General features: G+C 44.4%; 1 protein-coding gene across 1 annotated transcript in view; it reads right to left on the reverse strand.

Annotated features, from left to right (window-relative positions):
* LOC147420180 (Zim17-type zinc finger protein) overlaps positions 1-17,326 on the reverse strand; it is a 30,882-nt gene extending 13,556 nt beyond the window's left edge. The window contains exon 1 of the mRNA XM_086504685.1: positions 17,054-17,326. Within this exon, the coding sequence (XP_086360811.1) occupies positions 17,054-17,252 (199 nt within the window). The 5' untranslated portion in view covers positions 17,253-17,326. The remainder of the gene's footprint in view (positions 1-17,053) is intronic.
* Between the last annotated feature and the right edge of the window lie 1,231 nt (positions 17,327-18,557).

The raw sequence follows: 18,557 nt of genomic DNA on the forward strand, positions 1-18,557 counted from the left end.
GGGTCCTTGACAAAATTGAGCATCATCTTTGTTGCATCGCCGATTAACTGGCGACACTCCATCTCTCGCCGCTCTGTCCAAGTAGGCCAAGGCGGGCCATACTCTCTGTCTGAATCTTCGTTGTGATCCCAGCCCGCATCTCCAGATGCAGAGGGAGTCGACTGATCATTGCCTGAAGCCATAGGTGCCGCGGGAAAAAAATTCGGGGATCGGATTTCCCGTAGAAGAGAAATCGGCCGTGCTCTAATACCACTGTAACAAACTTGGACACTCCAAGTCAAGAATCAACCGCGACAGCATCAAATAACCACTTCAAAACAATTCGCAGATCACAATAGATTTGCACTGGCCCGGCGGAGTTCCGTGCCTAGAGATATTGGCCCCAAAGACTGGCGCCGCTTTCGGTATTTCTTTTTGTATTAATCAATCATCAAAGTACAAGAGAGCGGTTAGGGTTTCACTCTCAGACTCTGCGTCCAGATGCTCTGAGAAGTGAGGCCCTCACCACTAATTTAAAGGTTACAAGGGATGCCCAAAAGCAGAGCCCCAAAAGCTTTTAAAATCAAAAGCATCAGTTCTCTCTCTCTTAGAGAGTCTTTTCTTTTTTTTTTAATAAAAAAAAAAGCAAAAGCAAAATTCGCGTCGCTCATCATTTTCCAAAAAAAAAAAATTATTTTATTTTTTTTTTAGTAATCCGCCTCCGCGATTTCCAGAATTTAGGGTTTTTGGCAAAAATTAGGGTTTGCAAGAATTTTAGGGTTTCTGTTGTCCGCCACGTCATCACTTTGTGACAGGGCATGACTCGCATACAGGCTTGGCTGATCCGGAGACCCAAGTGAGTCGTGCTGGAGAGACGAGACAACGACAATATTCCGTTAGAGATGGACTATTGTTCAGAAATGGTAAAGTCTGCGTGTCGGAAATCAATGAGATTCGACAAAAGATTTTGTGCGAATGCCACGATGTTCCTCGCGCTGGGCACCCAAGCATCCAGAGAACTTTGGCTTTGGTCAAACGATATTTCTACTGGCCAAGAATGCGCTCTTACATAGAGAGCTATGTGAAGAGATGCGCTGAGTGTCAGGTCAATAAGGCAGAGCGCCTTAGGAAAGTTGGCCTGCTACACCCATTGGAAATCCCAGATGCCAAATGGCAAAGTATTTCCATGGACTTCATCGTTGGTTTGCCAAATACTAGTCGGGGCAATAACGCTACTTGGGTTGTGGTCGATAGACTCACAAAAATGGCGAAGTTTATACCAACAAAGTCGACAGTAAAAAGCCATGAGTTGGCGGTTTTATTTGTCGATCAGCATTATAAGCTCTACGGTCTTGCAGAGGATATCGTCAGTGATCGAGATACTAAGTTCACTGGCCGATTTTGGCGAAATGTGTTTACTCATCTTCAAACGAAGTTGAGTATGTCGTCTTCTGACCATCCTGAGTCCGACGGACAAACTCAGAGGATGAATCAGACGTTAGAGGACATGTTGAGAGCCTATGTCTCTCACAGGCAATCTGATTGGGAAAGGTATCTTCCACAGTTAAAGTTTGCCTATAATAGTAGCAAGCATTCTGCTATTGGATTTAGCCCGTTCATGCTGATGTATGGATTTGAGCCTAAATCCCCAATTGCTATTGGCTTAGAGAAGGTCAAGGAACGCCAAGCTCGTGATTTCCTGTATGACATGCAAGAAATGCTCGAACTGGCTAAGGATAGTATAAGAACGGCTCGTGATCGAGTCACTACTTATGCTAATCAAAAGAGGTCTCCAAGGACACTAGATGTGGGACAATGGGTCTATCTGAAGATACCCAAGGATTCCAAGACTATGCGAACGGAAAAGCATTATAAGCTTTCACCTAGATATTGTGGTCCGTTCTTGATCACAAAGAAAATTGGCCAAGTTGCCTACAAACTAGCTCTTCCTTCGGATGTTAGTGTACATCCAGTGTTTCAGGTCAGCCGCCTCAAAGTCAAATTGGGCGACGCCGACGTTGTTGTGCCTATCAAGGAAAATGTATGGCAAGATATGCAAACTGAGCATATTCCTCAAGAGCCAAAAGTAGTTCTAGATCATCGTACCCGTTATTCGCGCCAAAAGGCTTATGACGAGTACTTAATTAAATGGAAGGGTCAATCTGAAAGGTTTGCTACTTGGGAACCTGTTAAAGCTTTGAAGGCTCAGTATCCCCACTTCATTGATGAGGACATCAATGGTTCTTAAGGAGGGAAGTATGTTATGTCCCGTTCACAGGAGAGGGAATCTAGCCCAGATGCCGTCGGGATGGGCGTCCAGGGTCCGGGTGGATGTAGTGTGAACCCGACCAGTGTGTCCGGCCATTATTATAAAAGGGAGGCCAAGGCCTCATTTACAGTTATCGACCCCCACTGGCAGAGTGCCAATGGTTAGCCCGCGAGACTAGGAGTGCGCGAGGTCACCTTGAGGAGGTGAGGCCGGGTGGTATGGGACGCTCGGTCTTACAGGTGCACGCCTACATCCTCGGACGTTGGCCCCAGCACGGGGAGCTGCCGAATGGTGTCTATGGTCGGGTGGTTCGTCCGACGCGTATCTGTAGGCGGTCTGTGTAGCCGGGAGATCCTATCTCCTAGTTCGTTTCAATCACCGAGATAGGGTCAGAATTCAGCAAATAAATATTTGCAGATTTCAGCCCTTCGCATTCTCAGATTTCAGCCCGTCTCGTCGTCGTCCTCATCGTCGTCGACTTCGTCGGCAAGTCCAACATTGTAGAGATTTGTGCAATCATAAGTAGACCGCTCTCGCCATCGAGAGTGGGGCCTTCGGAGGAGGGTTTGACAACTTCCTAGTGTCGTATTCTCTTCTCTCTCTATCTCTCAGTCTCAGCACCTTCATTCACAGTGTTCATCACTTTGTTTGTGTCCATTGCACTCTCTCACTAAAGGAATGGAAGGCTCTCCCTTCCGTAAGTAAAAGGAACCTTGAGCACAATTCGGAGCACTCATCTTGAGCAAAGTTCAACATTCACTTCCGCTGCACCTTACATTGGTATCAAAGCTTTGGTAGTGTTCTGTATCACTCAAGGAAAGAACCACAAGAACCACAGAATTTTTTTTGCTTGTTGCGGTCGCACATAACCCAAGTTCTCTTGGGCGTGTCGATTCCTCATCGTGTTTTTGAAGAGTGACAGGAAACCCAAGAAAGAAGGGCTTGTCCAACCTCCCCTTGTACCTCTTTTCACTCATTGAGAGCGGACCGTGCACTTAGCGGCCGGCCAATCGACGTGAGGTGGGAAAAAGCAACCTTGGTGTGAGCGCAATGCCACCAAGGGGTGCGCCCACAAAAAAGAGCAGAACTCGGGTGAAGAGAAGATCCTTCTCTAACACAGATTGCAAGCGAAAGAAGAACCTCAAGAACACAAGACCCCCAAGAACCCAAGTTCCTCGTGAACTTAAGAACCTAAGAACCCCAAGTTCCTCGTGAACTTAAGAACCCAAGACCACAAGAACCCAGAAGAACCCAAGACTTCAGTGGATGGTCATCACTCGAAGCGGAATGGATACTTCGCTTGGAGGTGATGAGCATGAGAGAGGTGAAGAAGAATTTTCCCCACCATGAGGTTTTTCCAACTCTCCCCCTTCCCCATCTACGCCAAGGATTGCATCAGATCCTATGGAGACTTGGTGGAAGGCAATGATGGACATGATGACAACGTGGCACGAAGCAAGAATGGCAACCATGGAGCGTGAGCGCGAGCAATTACGCTTGGAGGCCAAAGAATTTGATCGCAAGTACGCAGAAAGAAAAACAAAATTGGATCGCAAGAACGTTGTTCATTCTTCCTCTCTCATTTCTAATGTGCAAGCGAAGATTGAAGAGATTCGGGAAAAGGAGACTCTTAGTCTCTTCTTCTCCCAAGCATGAGCCACAAGATTTGCATAATGATTTCAATGATAAGGACAAGCATGATGATTTGCATGATGATCACGATGTGATTTCCCACGAGCATGATGATTTGCATGATCAAGATGTGATTTCTCACAAGCATGATGATCTGTATGATCAAGACGTGATTGTTCACAAGGATGATGGTTTAGTTGATGCTTTTTCTAGCGAAGCTAACCTCATTGCAGATTCGATCAATCACGAAGAACGAGTCTTGGCTCTCGAGTCGAGGTCCACAGAACCCCCACAAGAAGATTCGATCAAACACGACGAACCGATCTTGGCTCTCGAGCCTAGATCCAAAGAACCCTTTCAGGAAGTACTATGTGTTCGAAAGATTTGTCAACACGCATTGTTTGAGTGTTTCATTCGTGATCGTTTCCTATATTTTAGTCAGCGTCTCTATGTGATCCCTTTTCCTAGGCATGACATATTGTACGTTGAGCACGTTTCACTCATGAATGAGCACGGATATATGCGGATTGTTCATGAAAAGCTGAAAAGTATGCATTCAAGGAAGTCACATTTCATGTCTCTTCCTTGGCACAACACAATCTCAGAAAGAGCACAAGAAGGATTCAGCATCAAGCATCGGCATTTCCATTGTGTTTTGCCACAATTGATTGATTTAGATCAGAAAGACAAGATTCGATCTCATTGTTTGCGTGTGTATGGTGAACGAGTTGGCACTCCATCTATTTGTTCATCTACATTGCATGCACAGTCTTTAGAGAAGACGAGATTTTTTCCAGTCACTTTACAGGGAATGGGTATGTTCATATTTTTGTGTTGGAAGTGGTTTCAGGAATTTTCCGCCTCAGAGATTCTAGAAGAAGGTAGACGCATGACTCTAGACGAAGTTGAAGCATTGAAGGAGCCACAAATGACTTTGTGTCGCTTTCGGTGCGGCCCAAAGAAGAAGGCATTGCAGACCTTTATGAAGTTCAAGTATCGCACGACCCACACATCAGAGTGGGCCGGCGAAGAGTCCTTTCCAGGATTCTGGATGCTATTGGCGATCTCCCTCACCACCATACAATTCGGTACCAGTACCTTGATGAGCGCGCGGCGGTGTGTGAAAGTGAAAGAGCACGCGAGGAAGTGCAGTGTGTGTGCAGAGAAGGGAGGCGAAGACCAACAGGAGAGGAGGCGCTAGAAGAAGAGAGAGGGCACGTAAGTTTCTCAAGGGGATAAGTGAGTGAGTTTGTAAAAAACTCACTATCCCTTTATTATTGTATAAGGACCAATTTAATAAGTTAGTGGCCAAGTTCGATGTGAACTTGGCCAAAGGTTAGTACCTTTAAAATATACATTAAAAGGGGGCCATTTGGGCCTTTAACCCAACAACCTCCCACTTAAAGGCATAAATGGCGCCTTTAAGCTATATGACTCCCACCATCTCTATGCATAGATGATGTTGTGCTTTGGGTAAGCACTTAGTGAGAGCATCGGCTGGATTTTGTGATGTATGGACCTTAACCAGTGTAATAAGGCCATCCTCAAGCACTTCTCGTATGAAGTGATACCACACATCAATATGCTTTGTGCGTGCATGAAACATGGCGTTCTTTGCCAGACATATAGCACTCTGGCTATCACAACCAAGCATAGGTGCCTTGGCAGGCAAGCCAAACTCACTGCATAGGCGTGCTAACCAAATAGCTTCTTTGGAAGCCTCAGTGGCTAAAATATTCAGCCTCTGTAGTAGACAATGCAACAATCTTTTGCAATCTAGAACACCATGAAATAGCACCTCCCGCAAGAGTAAATACATAGCCACTTGTGGATTTCCGTGTATCCACATCACCAGCCATGTCAGAGTCACAAAATCCCTTCAACTCCATTGGTCCTTTACCATAGCAGAGGCATTTGTTTTTAGTCCCTTTCAAGTACCTCATAATGGACTTCATTGCATCTCAATGCAACCTGCCTGGATTAGCCATAAACCGGCTCACAACTCCGGCATACATAAGTGAACCACAAGCTGAAGCATAAGCCACACTTTGCATGTCATCGGCTTCTTCCTTTGACTTGGGACAATCATCCTTGGAGATTTTAACGTATGGCTGTAATGGCACACCAAGAGGGTTTGCTTCAGCCATGTTAAATCTATCCAGCACTTTTCAATGTACTTTTCTTGCGACAAATACAATAGGCGCTTGTCTCTTTGCCATGTAACACGCACTCCAAGTATATGTTCAGTTGCCCCAAGGTCTTTCATTAAAAACGCAGATTTCAGCTGCCCTTTAAGAGCATCTACAGTGCTTCTTTTCTTTGCAGCTATCAACATATCGTCTACATAGAGCACAAGAATGATCGGGCTGCCATCCTCATCACGTTTGGTATACAAACAATGGTCTGCATGGCTTCTTTTGTAACCATGTTTAAGCATGAAGCGATCTAACTTCTTGTACCACTGTCTACATGATTGTTTCAGCCCATACAAGCTTCTATTGAGCATACATACCAAATGTTCCTTGCCAGGGATGACAAAACCCTCAGGTTGCTTCATGTAAAGGTCTTCTTCACATCACCATGCAAGAAAGTGGTATGTACATCCATTTGGTCCATTTCCAAATCAAGAGCAGCCACAATGGCAAACAATACACGCAAAGTGGTCATCTTCACAACAGGAGAACACTTCCTGAAAGTCTATGCCCTTGGTTTGAACATATCCCTTTGCCACAAGCCTTGCCTTATACTTGGGTTTTGCATCAACAGTTTTGATTTTATACACCCATTTGTTAGGAATAGCCTTCCTTCCTTTGGGCGATTCAACCAAATCCCAAGTATGATTAGCATGCAAAGCTTTAATCTCTTCCTGCATAGCAAGCTCCCACTTGTCGCTGTGCTCACATGTCTTTGCCTCTTTATACGTAAGAGGCTCTCCCTCATCTGTCAACATAATGTAATGCAAAGAGGGGTCATATCGACTCACAGGCAGTCTTTGACGAGTAGACCGCCTCACCCAATGATCCACATTATCCGGCAATGGATTTACATCAAGTGGCACTACAAAATCATCAACAATGGGCTGTTGTACATCATTTTCGGCACCATTTTCAACATTGTTTCTTGCCTGCAAATGCCCTTCAGGAGCCTCAATTTGTTGTCCAACATCATCTGGCTCAAACACCACTAGATCATCTACATTTTCAGTGGTCAAAAATAGGCCTAACAGGTGGCTGGTCATGCTGAAATTCACCCTTTTATGGTCATGCTTTGAGGCACAATTGTTTTGAAGCAGCCTTGCCTCATTAAAAACAACATCCCGGCTGCGTACAACCCTTTTGAGCTGAGGTAACCAAATCCTATAACCCATTTCGCCTTCTTCACCATATCCCATGAAGAGGCCTTTAATGGACTTCGCATCTAGTTTACTCTTCAACTCAGGTCTAACATGCACAAAAGCTTCGCAACCAAAAATGCGTAAGTGATCATATGAAGGAGGCTTGCCAGACCAAACCTCTTCAGGGATGTCACCTTTCAAAGACATGTGAGGGGATCAATTGCATATATGCACTGCAGTTTTCAAAGCTTCTTCCCAAAATCCATGAGAGATTAGCTGTGGACAGCATGCATCTCACCCTCTCACAAAGTGTCATATTGAATCTTTCAGCCACACCATTAGAAGAGGGGCTGTATGGTACAGTAAGCTCCCTCTTAATGCCCAAATTTTCACAAAACTTGTTAAATTCAGCACTTGTGTACTGGGCTGTATGGTACAGTAAGCTCCCTCTTAATGCCCAAATTTTCACAAAACTTGTTAAATTCAGCACTTGTGTACTTCCCCCCATTGTCTGTACGCAAGCATTTTAGCTTTCTACCTGTTTGGGTGGTCACAAATGCATGAAATCTCTTAAACACAACAAAGGCTTCATCCTTAGACTTAAGCAAATAAACCCAAATTTTCCTAGAATGATCATCAACAAAGGAGATAAAATAACATGCACCACCCATAGACTTAGTAGGCATGCTACATACATCAGAATGTACAAGATCAAGCACACAAGATTTACGAAAGACACCAGAGTAATAAGAACGCTTTACTTGCTTGCCATATTGACATTCATTACAAAAATCAAGCTTTGTGCCTTTAGCATCAAGCTTGTTCAAAGTACAAAGCTTAGAAAGGCCCTTTTGGCTCATATGGCCAAGCCTCTTGTGCCACAACTCCATGTGAGAGTTAATTTCAGCCAATGCAATAAACTTGCCCAACACGGCCTTTCCATGCATGCAATAAAGTGTCCCTTTCTTTGTGCCCTTTACAATCAGCCTTGAGCCTTTGGTCATTTTCCATGACCCTCTCTCAAACAAGATGCTGTAACCATGCATATCCATCTGACCAACAGAAAGCAGACTCTTCTTGATTCCCGCCACATATCGAACATCATGCAAGACAAGCTCATTTGTGCCATCTATGGAGAGATGCACAGTGCCAATACCCTCAATAAAACATGCATGATTGTTTCCAAGGTATACATGGCCACGCTTGCCTGCATCAAAAGTAGAGAAACACTCCTTGATAAGAGTCACATGAAATAAAGCACCGGAATCAACAATCCAAGTCTGGGACAATGCATCATTAACAGTCAACAAAGCATCAATAAGATCACTCTTGGTGTTCTGCATGTCCTGTGAATGAATATTAAGAGAGGCATCAAAGTCATAAGCATCATTATCTGACAAAGTGGCACAAAAGATGTCCTCTACATCTGACAACTCCTCAATCACGACACTAGAAGCCACATTGGCCTTCTCTTTGTCCTTTGAGTTATCCTGTGCATCTGCCTTGACTTCCTTCTTCTCTTTCTTTTTGTCTCCGCCATTATTTTTCCTTTCTAACTCAGCTTTATAGTACCCACAATCAGGTTTCTTGTGACCTTTCCTGCCACATTGATAGCAAGTCACATCACCCTTGCCTTTGCTTGCATTTCCCCTTTCTTTACTCTTACTCTTACTCCTTTGTGCATAAGCATTCTTCTTTTTTGTCCTGCCTCTAACCATGTTGGCAGAGCTACCTCCCTCTCCACTTGCTTTCCTCCTGATTTCTTCATTCAAGATAGAACCCCTAACACCATCAAAGGTCAAATTGGGGTTATTGGACAACGAAACCACCAAAGTTTCCCATGACTCAGGTAAGGTCATAAGCAAGAAGCAAAAGGGGACAAGCCAGACTCCTGTAACTGCGACAAAGTACCTGCGAACAATGACAAGTGCTCTACCGCACACTTGGACTCATCTAGTTGCATGCCAACAAGCTTTCGCATCAAGTGCACCTCGATGACAGGCGTTGTATTTTCATACATTCCCTTTAACTTCTCCAACACATCAAAAGCAGTCGTGAGACCTTTCACATCAATGATGGTCTCATCGGTCATCGCCATTTTAATGTATGTAACAGCCTTCCTGTTCATGCTAACCCATGCTTCATCTGTCATATTCTGTGGCTTCACATGTTCAAGTACCCCTTCGCAATCCTTAAGAAATAGGATTCCCTGAATCCTGTCTTTCCAAAGATCAAAACCTGTTCCATCGATCCTCCTAATCTCGAAGAGATTCTTCACATCCGAAGAAGATGAGGCCATAGTTGCATGAAATAAGAGGGATAATACCTTGAATTTTTAGGCAAAATGCGCAAAAATCAGAGTATAGCCTCACAGAGATGTGCACTACAGCTCCAAATGGTCAAAGGAGCAATTTGAGGCAAAATAGGACGATTTGGGCACAAAATTCAATTTCTGAAATTTATGCACAGGAGATTTCAGCGAGCGAATTTGTGCTCGAAAACAACAAATTTAGTTGTTTTTAACCTCAGAAGACATACATAAGGCTAATACACAGCCTTTAGAAGCATGTAAGCGCAAAAGCCCCAATTTGTAGCATCAAAATTGCATGAACTTGAGCCACAAATGGTCATACATAGACAAAATTTGTCAAACGTGCGTAGATTGCATCAATTTGCACTTTCCCCAATGTAATCGCACCATAAAAACACTTGCAAAAACTTGCGTAAATCTGATATTTGCTTAAAACACCTGTTTTAGGGCTTGTTTTTCAACAATTTCAGGGTTTTCGGGTAGCGAGAAATTACAGGTTATGACAGCGAAAATACAGGTTTTGCAAATGATGTATTAAGGTGTGGGAATACTTTTGCTAAGTCCCCTGTTTTTGACCTAATTTCAGCATGTTTTAGGTCAATTTGGGTTGCCGAGAGCTCTCTAGTGTCCGGGGACGAATCCTTTGGCGACGAAATTGCAAAAACTCGCGAGAAAGTTGACCTTCTTGGCTGAAATTCATCGTTTGCAGGTTTGTGGGCAAACCCTAATCAGGCTCTGATACCAGTTGATGAGCGCGCGACGATGTGTGCAAGTGAAAGAGCACGCGAAGAAGTGCAGTGTATGCAGAGAAGCGAGGCGAAGACCAGCAGGAGAGGAGGCGCTAGCAAAAGAGAGAGGGCATGTAAGTTTCTCAAGGGGATAAGTGAGTGAGTTTGTAAAAAACTCACTATCCTTTTATTATTGTATAAGGACCAATTTAATGAGTTAGTGGCCAAGTTCACATTAAGTTCAATGTGAACTTGGCCAAAGGTTAGTACCTTTAAAATATACATTAAAAGGAGGCCTTTAACCCAACATACCTCACTTTGAAAAGGAGGAGATGTCACGTGACACATCCAACCCTATGTGTCCGTGGACAAGCTACAGCATGACCAGGATTCAGTTCAATCAAATCAGTCTAGAATAGGAAGTGATCTGGCACTTTTGTGAGTCTGTTCGCAGACCGTGTATGACCAGACACGTAGAGTAGATGCATATCCTCCGGTTACACACAGCATGATCATCAGATTTCCATCAGAACCCATCAGGAGCATTTTTACAGTGCATAGACCTATTTTCCCTATTTTTGACATTTTTCACTTATTATTTTTAAGTGACTTTTGTTGGGAACTAGATAGGGCAATTTTGCTAAGATAATAGATAAGCAAACCAGAGCTAGCTCTTTCTGGCAGAAGAGGCGGCAGGAGCACTCGTTCAACAGGCAACTTCTCAGCAGAACCCCCAGATGCCCTAGCGTTCTTCACAGCAGAAAGCTGGCGTTTTTGGACCAGATCAGCCAACGTTTTTGCTCTTGCAGATCCCTAGCGACAGCAGACCAAGCAGAACAAGCAGAAGCCCCAGTGTTAGCAGATTCTCCACAGCAAGACCATTTTCAGCCCTAGCGTTTTTGCATCTGCAAGACACTTCGGGTCAAAATTCAGCAGATAAATATTTGCAGATTTCAGCCCTTAGCATTCTCAGATTTCAACCCGTCTCATCGTGGTCCTTATCGTCGTCGACTTCATCAGCAAGTCCAACATTGTAGAGATTTGTGCAATCATAAGTAGACCGCTCTCGCCATCGAGAGTGGGGCCTTCGGAGGAGGGTTTGACAACTTCCTGGTGTCGCATTCTCTTCTCTCTCTACCTCTCAGTCTCAGCACCTTCATTCACAGTGTTCATCACTTTGTTTGTGTCCACTACACTCGCTCACTAAAGGAATGGAAGGCTCTCCCTTCCATAAGGAAAAGGAACCTTGAGCACAGTTCGGAGCACTCATCTTGAGCAAATTTCAACATTCACTTCCGTTGCACCTTACACATTAATTCTCAAACTAGGTATTCATTTGCATGTGAAGCACCTCTTGTAAGTGAATTTCATTAATAAGTGACATTTCTACAAATCGTGGGATTTTTAGTGGCATTGCCCGACCTAGCTTTTATTCCTTGTATAAGTGACCCCTAGGAGCAATCAAGCCAAGCAATTGAGCAAGTTGCAGATCACCTAGAGCTAGCAGAAGGGCAGCCTAGCGATTCCACTTTTCACATCTGCCTCACCCGATCGGATGGGACCACCAGCAGAGGCAGTTCTAGTGGCACCCGAACAGGACATAGCCATTACATGTCATTGGCAAACTTCAATCACATTGTCAGGGGTATTTGGGGCATGAGGACTTTTAAATAATGCCCTTGGAAGGTTGTGACATCCTCCTCGGAGTCCCTTGGTACCATAAGAACAACGCCGTGGTCGATTATCGGGCGAAGAAAGCGACTTTGACAAATGAAAAGGGCTAAAAAATTATACTTGATGTGAAACTGAAGGGCGAGTCTGGCCCTATTGTATCGGCTTCGGCCGTTTCCAAATTAATGAAATCCAATTTGTTTGTTTACTCGATCTATTTGAAAGATTTTAATGATGAACACAGAACTAATATGTCTCGACTTGATAAAGAACGCCAAGATTTTCTCCACACTCATGCCGATTGATCTTCTGAATCACACTATTGATCTAAAACCTTGAAGCACACCACCGAACTGGCCACCTTATCGTATTGGCCGAGCCCAAAATGAAGAGATTATGAACCAAGTGAAAGACCTCTTGGAAAAGGGTCTTATCCAGCCGAGTACTTCACCCTGCTACTCTTCGATGTTGTTGGTTTTAAAGAAAGACAAATCTTGGAGGATGTGCATTGATTACAAAGCTCTCAATAAAATCACCATCAAGAACAGATTCTTGATTCCACGGATCGATGATATTCTTGACCGACTACAGGGATCCTCTTGTTTCAGTAGGATTGATTTGAAAAGCGGATATCATCACATGAGAATCGCGCCGGGATATGTCTACAAGACAGCTTTTCAGACGAGCTTCGGTTTATATGAATTTTTAATGATGCCTTTTGGCCTTACCAATGCTCTAGCGACTTTCAACTGAATGATGGATAGGATTTTTAGAGAGTACAGATCTTTTGTCGGCACTTACATTATAGTCCTCTCTAAGGATGAGGCAGAACATAGACACCATCTGCTACACGTCTTTCAGGCATTGTGAGATCACAAGTTAGTTATCAATGCCAAGAAGAGTGAATTTTTCTTGCCGGAGATACACTTTCAATTGCAGTTGTCCTCGAAGGTTACTAACCAACCTATGTTGCCCTACGCGGGAAGATTGGCGAGCAACGTCGAATGGGAGATGAAGATGGATATGTTCTTTGGAATGACCACGAACCATGGCAAGTCCTTTGTATGATGTCTCATGAAACCGCCAAATAACTCCTCAATGATAAGAGGCTCCTCTTGTGGCTTCGTGATGGAAGCTCTAGATGAATCCTCGGCTTTGCAACGAATGTGGCCGCTAATGTAGGCTCACAATGCATGTGACCTCCCGCGGTGGTTGCTTCGGATTGGAACTCTTTGGCTCCGAATTGATGGCCACCGATTGCTAAGAAAATGTAGATGGTGTGGGCATGTGCTGCCAAAGATTTGTACAGATCAATGACGATGCAATGCCTCCTCTAGAATGATTGAATTCTCCAAGCAGATGGGAGAGATGGTGGTGCAAACAATGCCAAGACTCCAAAGCTAATAGGCTGATCTAGATGGCGCCTTCCTTTGTCGTCATAGACCGCTAACAAATCTTGATACTCACAATCAATATCTTCATGTTTTTGGCGCAAATTCAACTATCCTCTTGTACGCACAATGACAATTCTGTGATTGAGAGAAGCGTCCTTCGGCGAAACGCTACAACACACACTCAAACACTCGAGGAAAAATTTCAAAGATTAGTGGATTAGTGCAAAATCTTAAAAGCTCTAATACCAATGTCAAGTGCAGCGGAATTGAAATGGTGAAGATCTAGATTTTACACTTCCACATATTTTTTCTTTCCTTCCTTGTGTTAGTGATTGCTTTTAGCTTGAATGATGGTTTCTTTAACTTTTTTTTGAAGAGAGGGAATGAGAGTGCAGTAGAGATGTGTAGAGGGAGCGAGAAAGAGAGAGGAGGAGAACGACACCCGATGGGGTCCCAACTAACCCTCTCAAGGGCCCCCCACGCCGTTGCCAATGTGGTATTTGCTTTAGATTGCATAAATGGAATGCACACACATGCAATACCTCAAGTGCAGACTCTATTGATGATTGTACCGCGGTAACTCCTCAAGACGAGGCACCTCTGGGGCTGATTTGATGCACCTTTGGATCTTGCTCGATGTGGGATTGCGGATGGCCACCATAGGGTAGATATGGGGCTGAATTTCTTTCCAAATGAGAGAGGAGTGAAGGGCTGAAGCTAACTGCAAAAACGAAAATCTGCATCGTAAAACGAAGTATATCTCTCACGTAAGGCAAGGCTGAAAATGCAGATCTCGATGATGCCGATGATGGACAGCAGTGGAGCACTCGATGCTGGCGAGGGAATGGCTGAGGGGAGGCTCGATGGGCTGCTGAAGTATCGGATCACATGGGGAAATCGCGAAGGCAGATCCAAGCCTTTTCCTACGACGGAAAGGGGCTGAACTCTGAAAACGCTGGCTGCTGATGTGAAAACACTGGCGCTGATCTGAAAACGTTGGTGTTGATATGGTGATTTCTAGCAAAACGCGTAATCTCGAGCCGCGCCGCCAATTCAGGTGAAATGAAGTTGATCTTGGCTCCTCCGTCGAAGAAAATCGGGGCTTCTTGATCTTTCACTTTGCCCCAAGCTTGACAAAGTTCTGTACTTTCATCAGTCGTGCTTGGGTCACTACCCATGCAATCTGGAACCAGCTTTCATCTTACCTTTTCTCCCATGTTCCTCAGCTGCTCTAGAACTCTCTGGTCTGTGTTCATGTACCACCTCTTGTAATTCTTGCTCTGTAAACATACTCGGAGAAGGAGGTTTCTTGATTACCGGTTTGATGGGTGGTTCTGTGGCTTTTTGCCATTGATTGTGCACTTCTGCGATGGATTTGCTGAGACAAAAATTTTGCAAATTTCGAATCCTTCACAATTTTAATCATCTACTTTGTTGCCTTGTCAACCTGCTGTCGACATTCCATCTCTTCAAGTTCGAACTGAGTAGGCCGAGGTGGCCCGTACTCTTCCTTTGTTTGATCATGAAAATCTTCATTGTGATCTCCTCCCACATTAGCAGATATAGAAGAAGTCGTGTGATTCTTGTCAGAATCCATAAGTGTCGCGAGAAAACGATCAGATTTCCCGGTAGAAGAGAAATCGGTCGCGCTCTGATGCCCAGAGATATTGGCCCCAAAGACTGGCGTCCCTTTCGATATTTCTTTTCATATTAATCTGTGTTCAGAGTACAAGAGAGTCGACAGGTGCTCACTCTCAAGCTCTGTGTCCAGATGCTCTGAGTGATGCGACCTAGCCCGCTTATTTATTGGTACAAGGGATGCCCAAAAGCAGAGCCCCAAAATCTTTTAACTCAAAAGCTTTATGTCCCAAAAGCAATTCCTTAAAAATCTTTCATCCAAAAGCTGCTAAAAACAACGAGCGTAATTTGCGCAATTCCATACAACGTACAGACTACTGCCACATCATCAACGTAAAATCCGGCGGATTTCTGGGCTGCCATGTCGACCTGTCGATGCAATATCCGGGTTGCTACCACGTCAGCAAGGTTGTGTCTGGGCTGCCACATCACCAGTTTGTGACAGCATTTGGTCCCAAAAGCACTAGCGTCCAAAAGCTACCAACACATTTTTCGGAAATCCGTACAGCTGCCACATCATCATGTCAACGCAAAATCCAGGAATTCCGTACAGGTTGCCACATCAACAGTCCAACGTAATTTGTGGGTCTTTCGTACAGCTGCCGCTCACCACGCAATTCTTATGTGTGTAAGTGGGTCTAGCTTTGTTGGTAAAACTTCTTGTGCCGCTTCTACTTCTTCTGCTACTACTTCTTAGGGTTTAGGCCTCTCGGTCGGGAGCTGTAGGTTGGCTCCATTCTTCAGTGGCTTGACACGTCAGCAGTTTGTGAAAGCTCCAAGATCCAAGTCCTAGGAATCCAATGGTTGTGAGTCCTTCAAGTACTCCTGTGGCTAATCTTTTTAGAAACGACCAGACCCATCACACTTCCATCATATCTTAGAGATTCCTTCAAAGTTCACGATGCACAACTTCTATAATCTATTCTATTTCTTCAAGGAGTTCTTATTCCTGGCTCACTTCACATCTATCTTACTAACATGATCCTTTCAAGATGCAAAATTACTAGAACTAGGCTCCCCATCTGATCTCCAACATCACCTCCACATGGAACAATATCGACAAAGGCAGGTGTTTGATACACCCAATCACCATTGGAATAAAGCTCAAGCATATAAATGCGCCAACCCGCGAGTTCAAGCTACATTTGAGTAGCTTTTCCTTCTCTCTAGCATCAATTAAGTCCATCAAAGTAGATTTCCATGCCCTTCAAGACCACCTCAACAAGGTCATAAGCATCCAAGACAGCCTGCATCATGATTTTCCAAATACTATCATCCAGCTTCTCATCCTGGCTGGAAGGGAGCATTGGGACCTTTCGCTCCAGAACAGCCCACAGAACCCCAAGTTCCCAACATCGATGACCCCACCCGACATCTCATTAGATAAGCTTCCGACTTTCTTCATCTTCAACATGTCACCAGAGAAGTGCATGGTCTACTGGTATAAATCACTAGCGTTTCAACTGCATAGTCTTTTCCATATGATTTCCGCATCCATACGCATCCCGATATAGACCTATGGAGAATGTACGACTGCCTGCCCCTCGCTAAACCATACACATCCCTAAACTTTTTACAAAAAAGTTCAATATTCTGTCCTAGTTTCAAGCATTTCATATTAACCACATAGTCAGAAACAAAAACGAGAAAGTTGAAATCTGCACCTTGAAATAATGAAGGACCTTTTGAATCTAGCCACATTTTTGTAAATGGCCTTACTTTCACTTGAAAGATCACAGATCGCACTTTATCTAGAAAAATTCGCAACTAACGCAATCTAAGGGCCACCAACTGAAGTGAAGGCCACGTCATTAACTGCTGCCCACACATTCAACACATTCGGATTGAGCATTCAGATGCACACCGTGCATGCTCAACATTCTACAGGTTCAAATAGACATGCAGAATCATCAAACTCCTTGCTGCCTTTCAAAGGTTTGTCAAATTTCTGAATGAGCACTTCTTCTAAGCACAAACACTGAAAAATCAGATGATATCATGCAAATGAAAGCCGGAAGTCATCCATTCATTCAATATGCAACAAGACCAACGCAGAAACTCCCCCAAGAAAACGTAAGTATAGAGTTGATCACGTACCGAATGATTGGCAGGAATCCAGAGCGGGCATACTAGAGCTCATGGAAGAGCTTGTGTTTGAAAGGTTTCCAAAGGTGAAGAATGGACTGAAGCCAGAATTATGAGATTTCTGGTTGATAGGGCTCCAAGAGGCCTGGCAGCAACCCTTTCCCCCCACCGCGCCACCCACGACAGAACGTGACACTAGCAAGCCCTCCATAGCCCCTTTCTCTCTCTCCCGAGGAATATCCGCAGATCGAAACTTCTCTCTCTCCGATGGATTTTTGAGGTCTCTAATGGATTTGTTCCTACGACGTTAAATATCTCTTCTTCTTCGTTTTCTAGAACACTAGTACGCCCGGCCGTCGAAGGCGGCCTCTCTCTCTCTCCCCCTCTCCCCCTCACTCATATAAATCGGAACTCACCGGATGCAGCAAACTTTGACACGTGGCACTGGAAAACCCGTCTCCTTAATATATAGTATAGATTTTTGCTTAGGTGTAGAGTGAGTAGGGGTACCGGCTGGAATTTATTGTAAAAGAAATGCGAATCAAGTGAGATGTGGCGAGTCTAAGATGTCGCGCAAAGCAGGAGAACGAGTAGTAAGGGGTGAGCCGAGTCAGCAAGGTTGAGGGCTGCCCGTGAGGAGAGGTGCACTGCTTATGAAGATGCATTGGAGCTTGGACCTGGCAGGCGCACAGCTCCTATGGTTTTTTCTAAATAATACAAATCATCGTAGCTATCACATGACGTGCTGGCACAAGTGGTTACGAGGGTACCTTGATTACTTGATTCACCGTTCAAGACCCAAGATTGGCACTACCAAAGGATAAGAAGCCCATGGTGTTACCATATACATGTGATAGTGATGTGTGTGAACACACTAGGACCGCCGGGGCATTTTTTCCCTCTTTAGGAGGTTTTTTCCCCCGTGCATTGTATATATGCCCATCACTCTAGGGCTATCTATCTTTCCATTGCACACTAAGTAACACACTCTCTATTGTGTGCCTTGAGCTTCCTTCGTCTTCTCCAAGCTGTGTGTGTTTCTCTGCAACCCTAATTCCAACAATTGGTATTAGAGCAAGTCACGTCCTCCCGGGCTTAGTCGCCAGCTGCTCCAGCACACGTCTGCTCAGAATTTTGATTTGGGCTCATTTCGGCCTCCGTTTCCACTACAGGCAGTACTGCACAGGCTATTTCGTCATTTTGTGCAGAATTTCTATCAGTGCCGTTTTTTACATAATAGGTGCCTTATAGTCTTCTACGGTTTGTGCTATATAGCACAGGTTGTTCCCGATCCGTTTCTCCTATTTTCGGGCAGTTTTCACATCAGGTGCAGCATTTACCATGACTGACAACAACAACACAGATGTGTTCAAGATGTTTGCTGCTGAGGACAGGTTGGATGGGGACAACTACCCCATGTGGGCTTATATGATGCAACATGTTCTTGTGTCAAAGGGTGTCTGGAACATTGTGTAGGGCATTGATGTACGTCTTGGTTCTGAGGATGTAGGCGATG

This window comes from Adiantum capillus-veneris, chromosome 28 (genome assembly GCF_014529385.1).
Source record: "Adiantum capillus-veneris isolate H3 chromosome 28, ASM1452938v2, whole genome shotgun sequence".
Lineage (NCBI taxonomy): Eukaryota > Viridiplantae > Streptophyta > Polypodiopsida > Polypodiales > Pteridaceae > Adiantum > Adiantum capillus-veneris.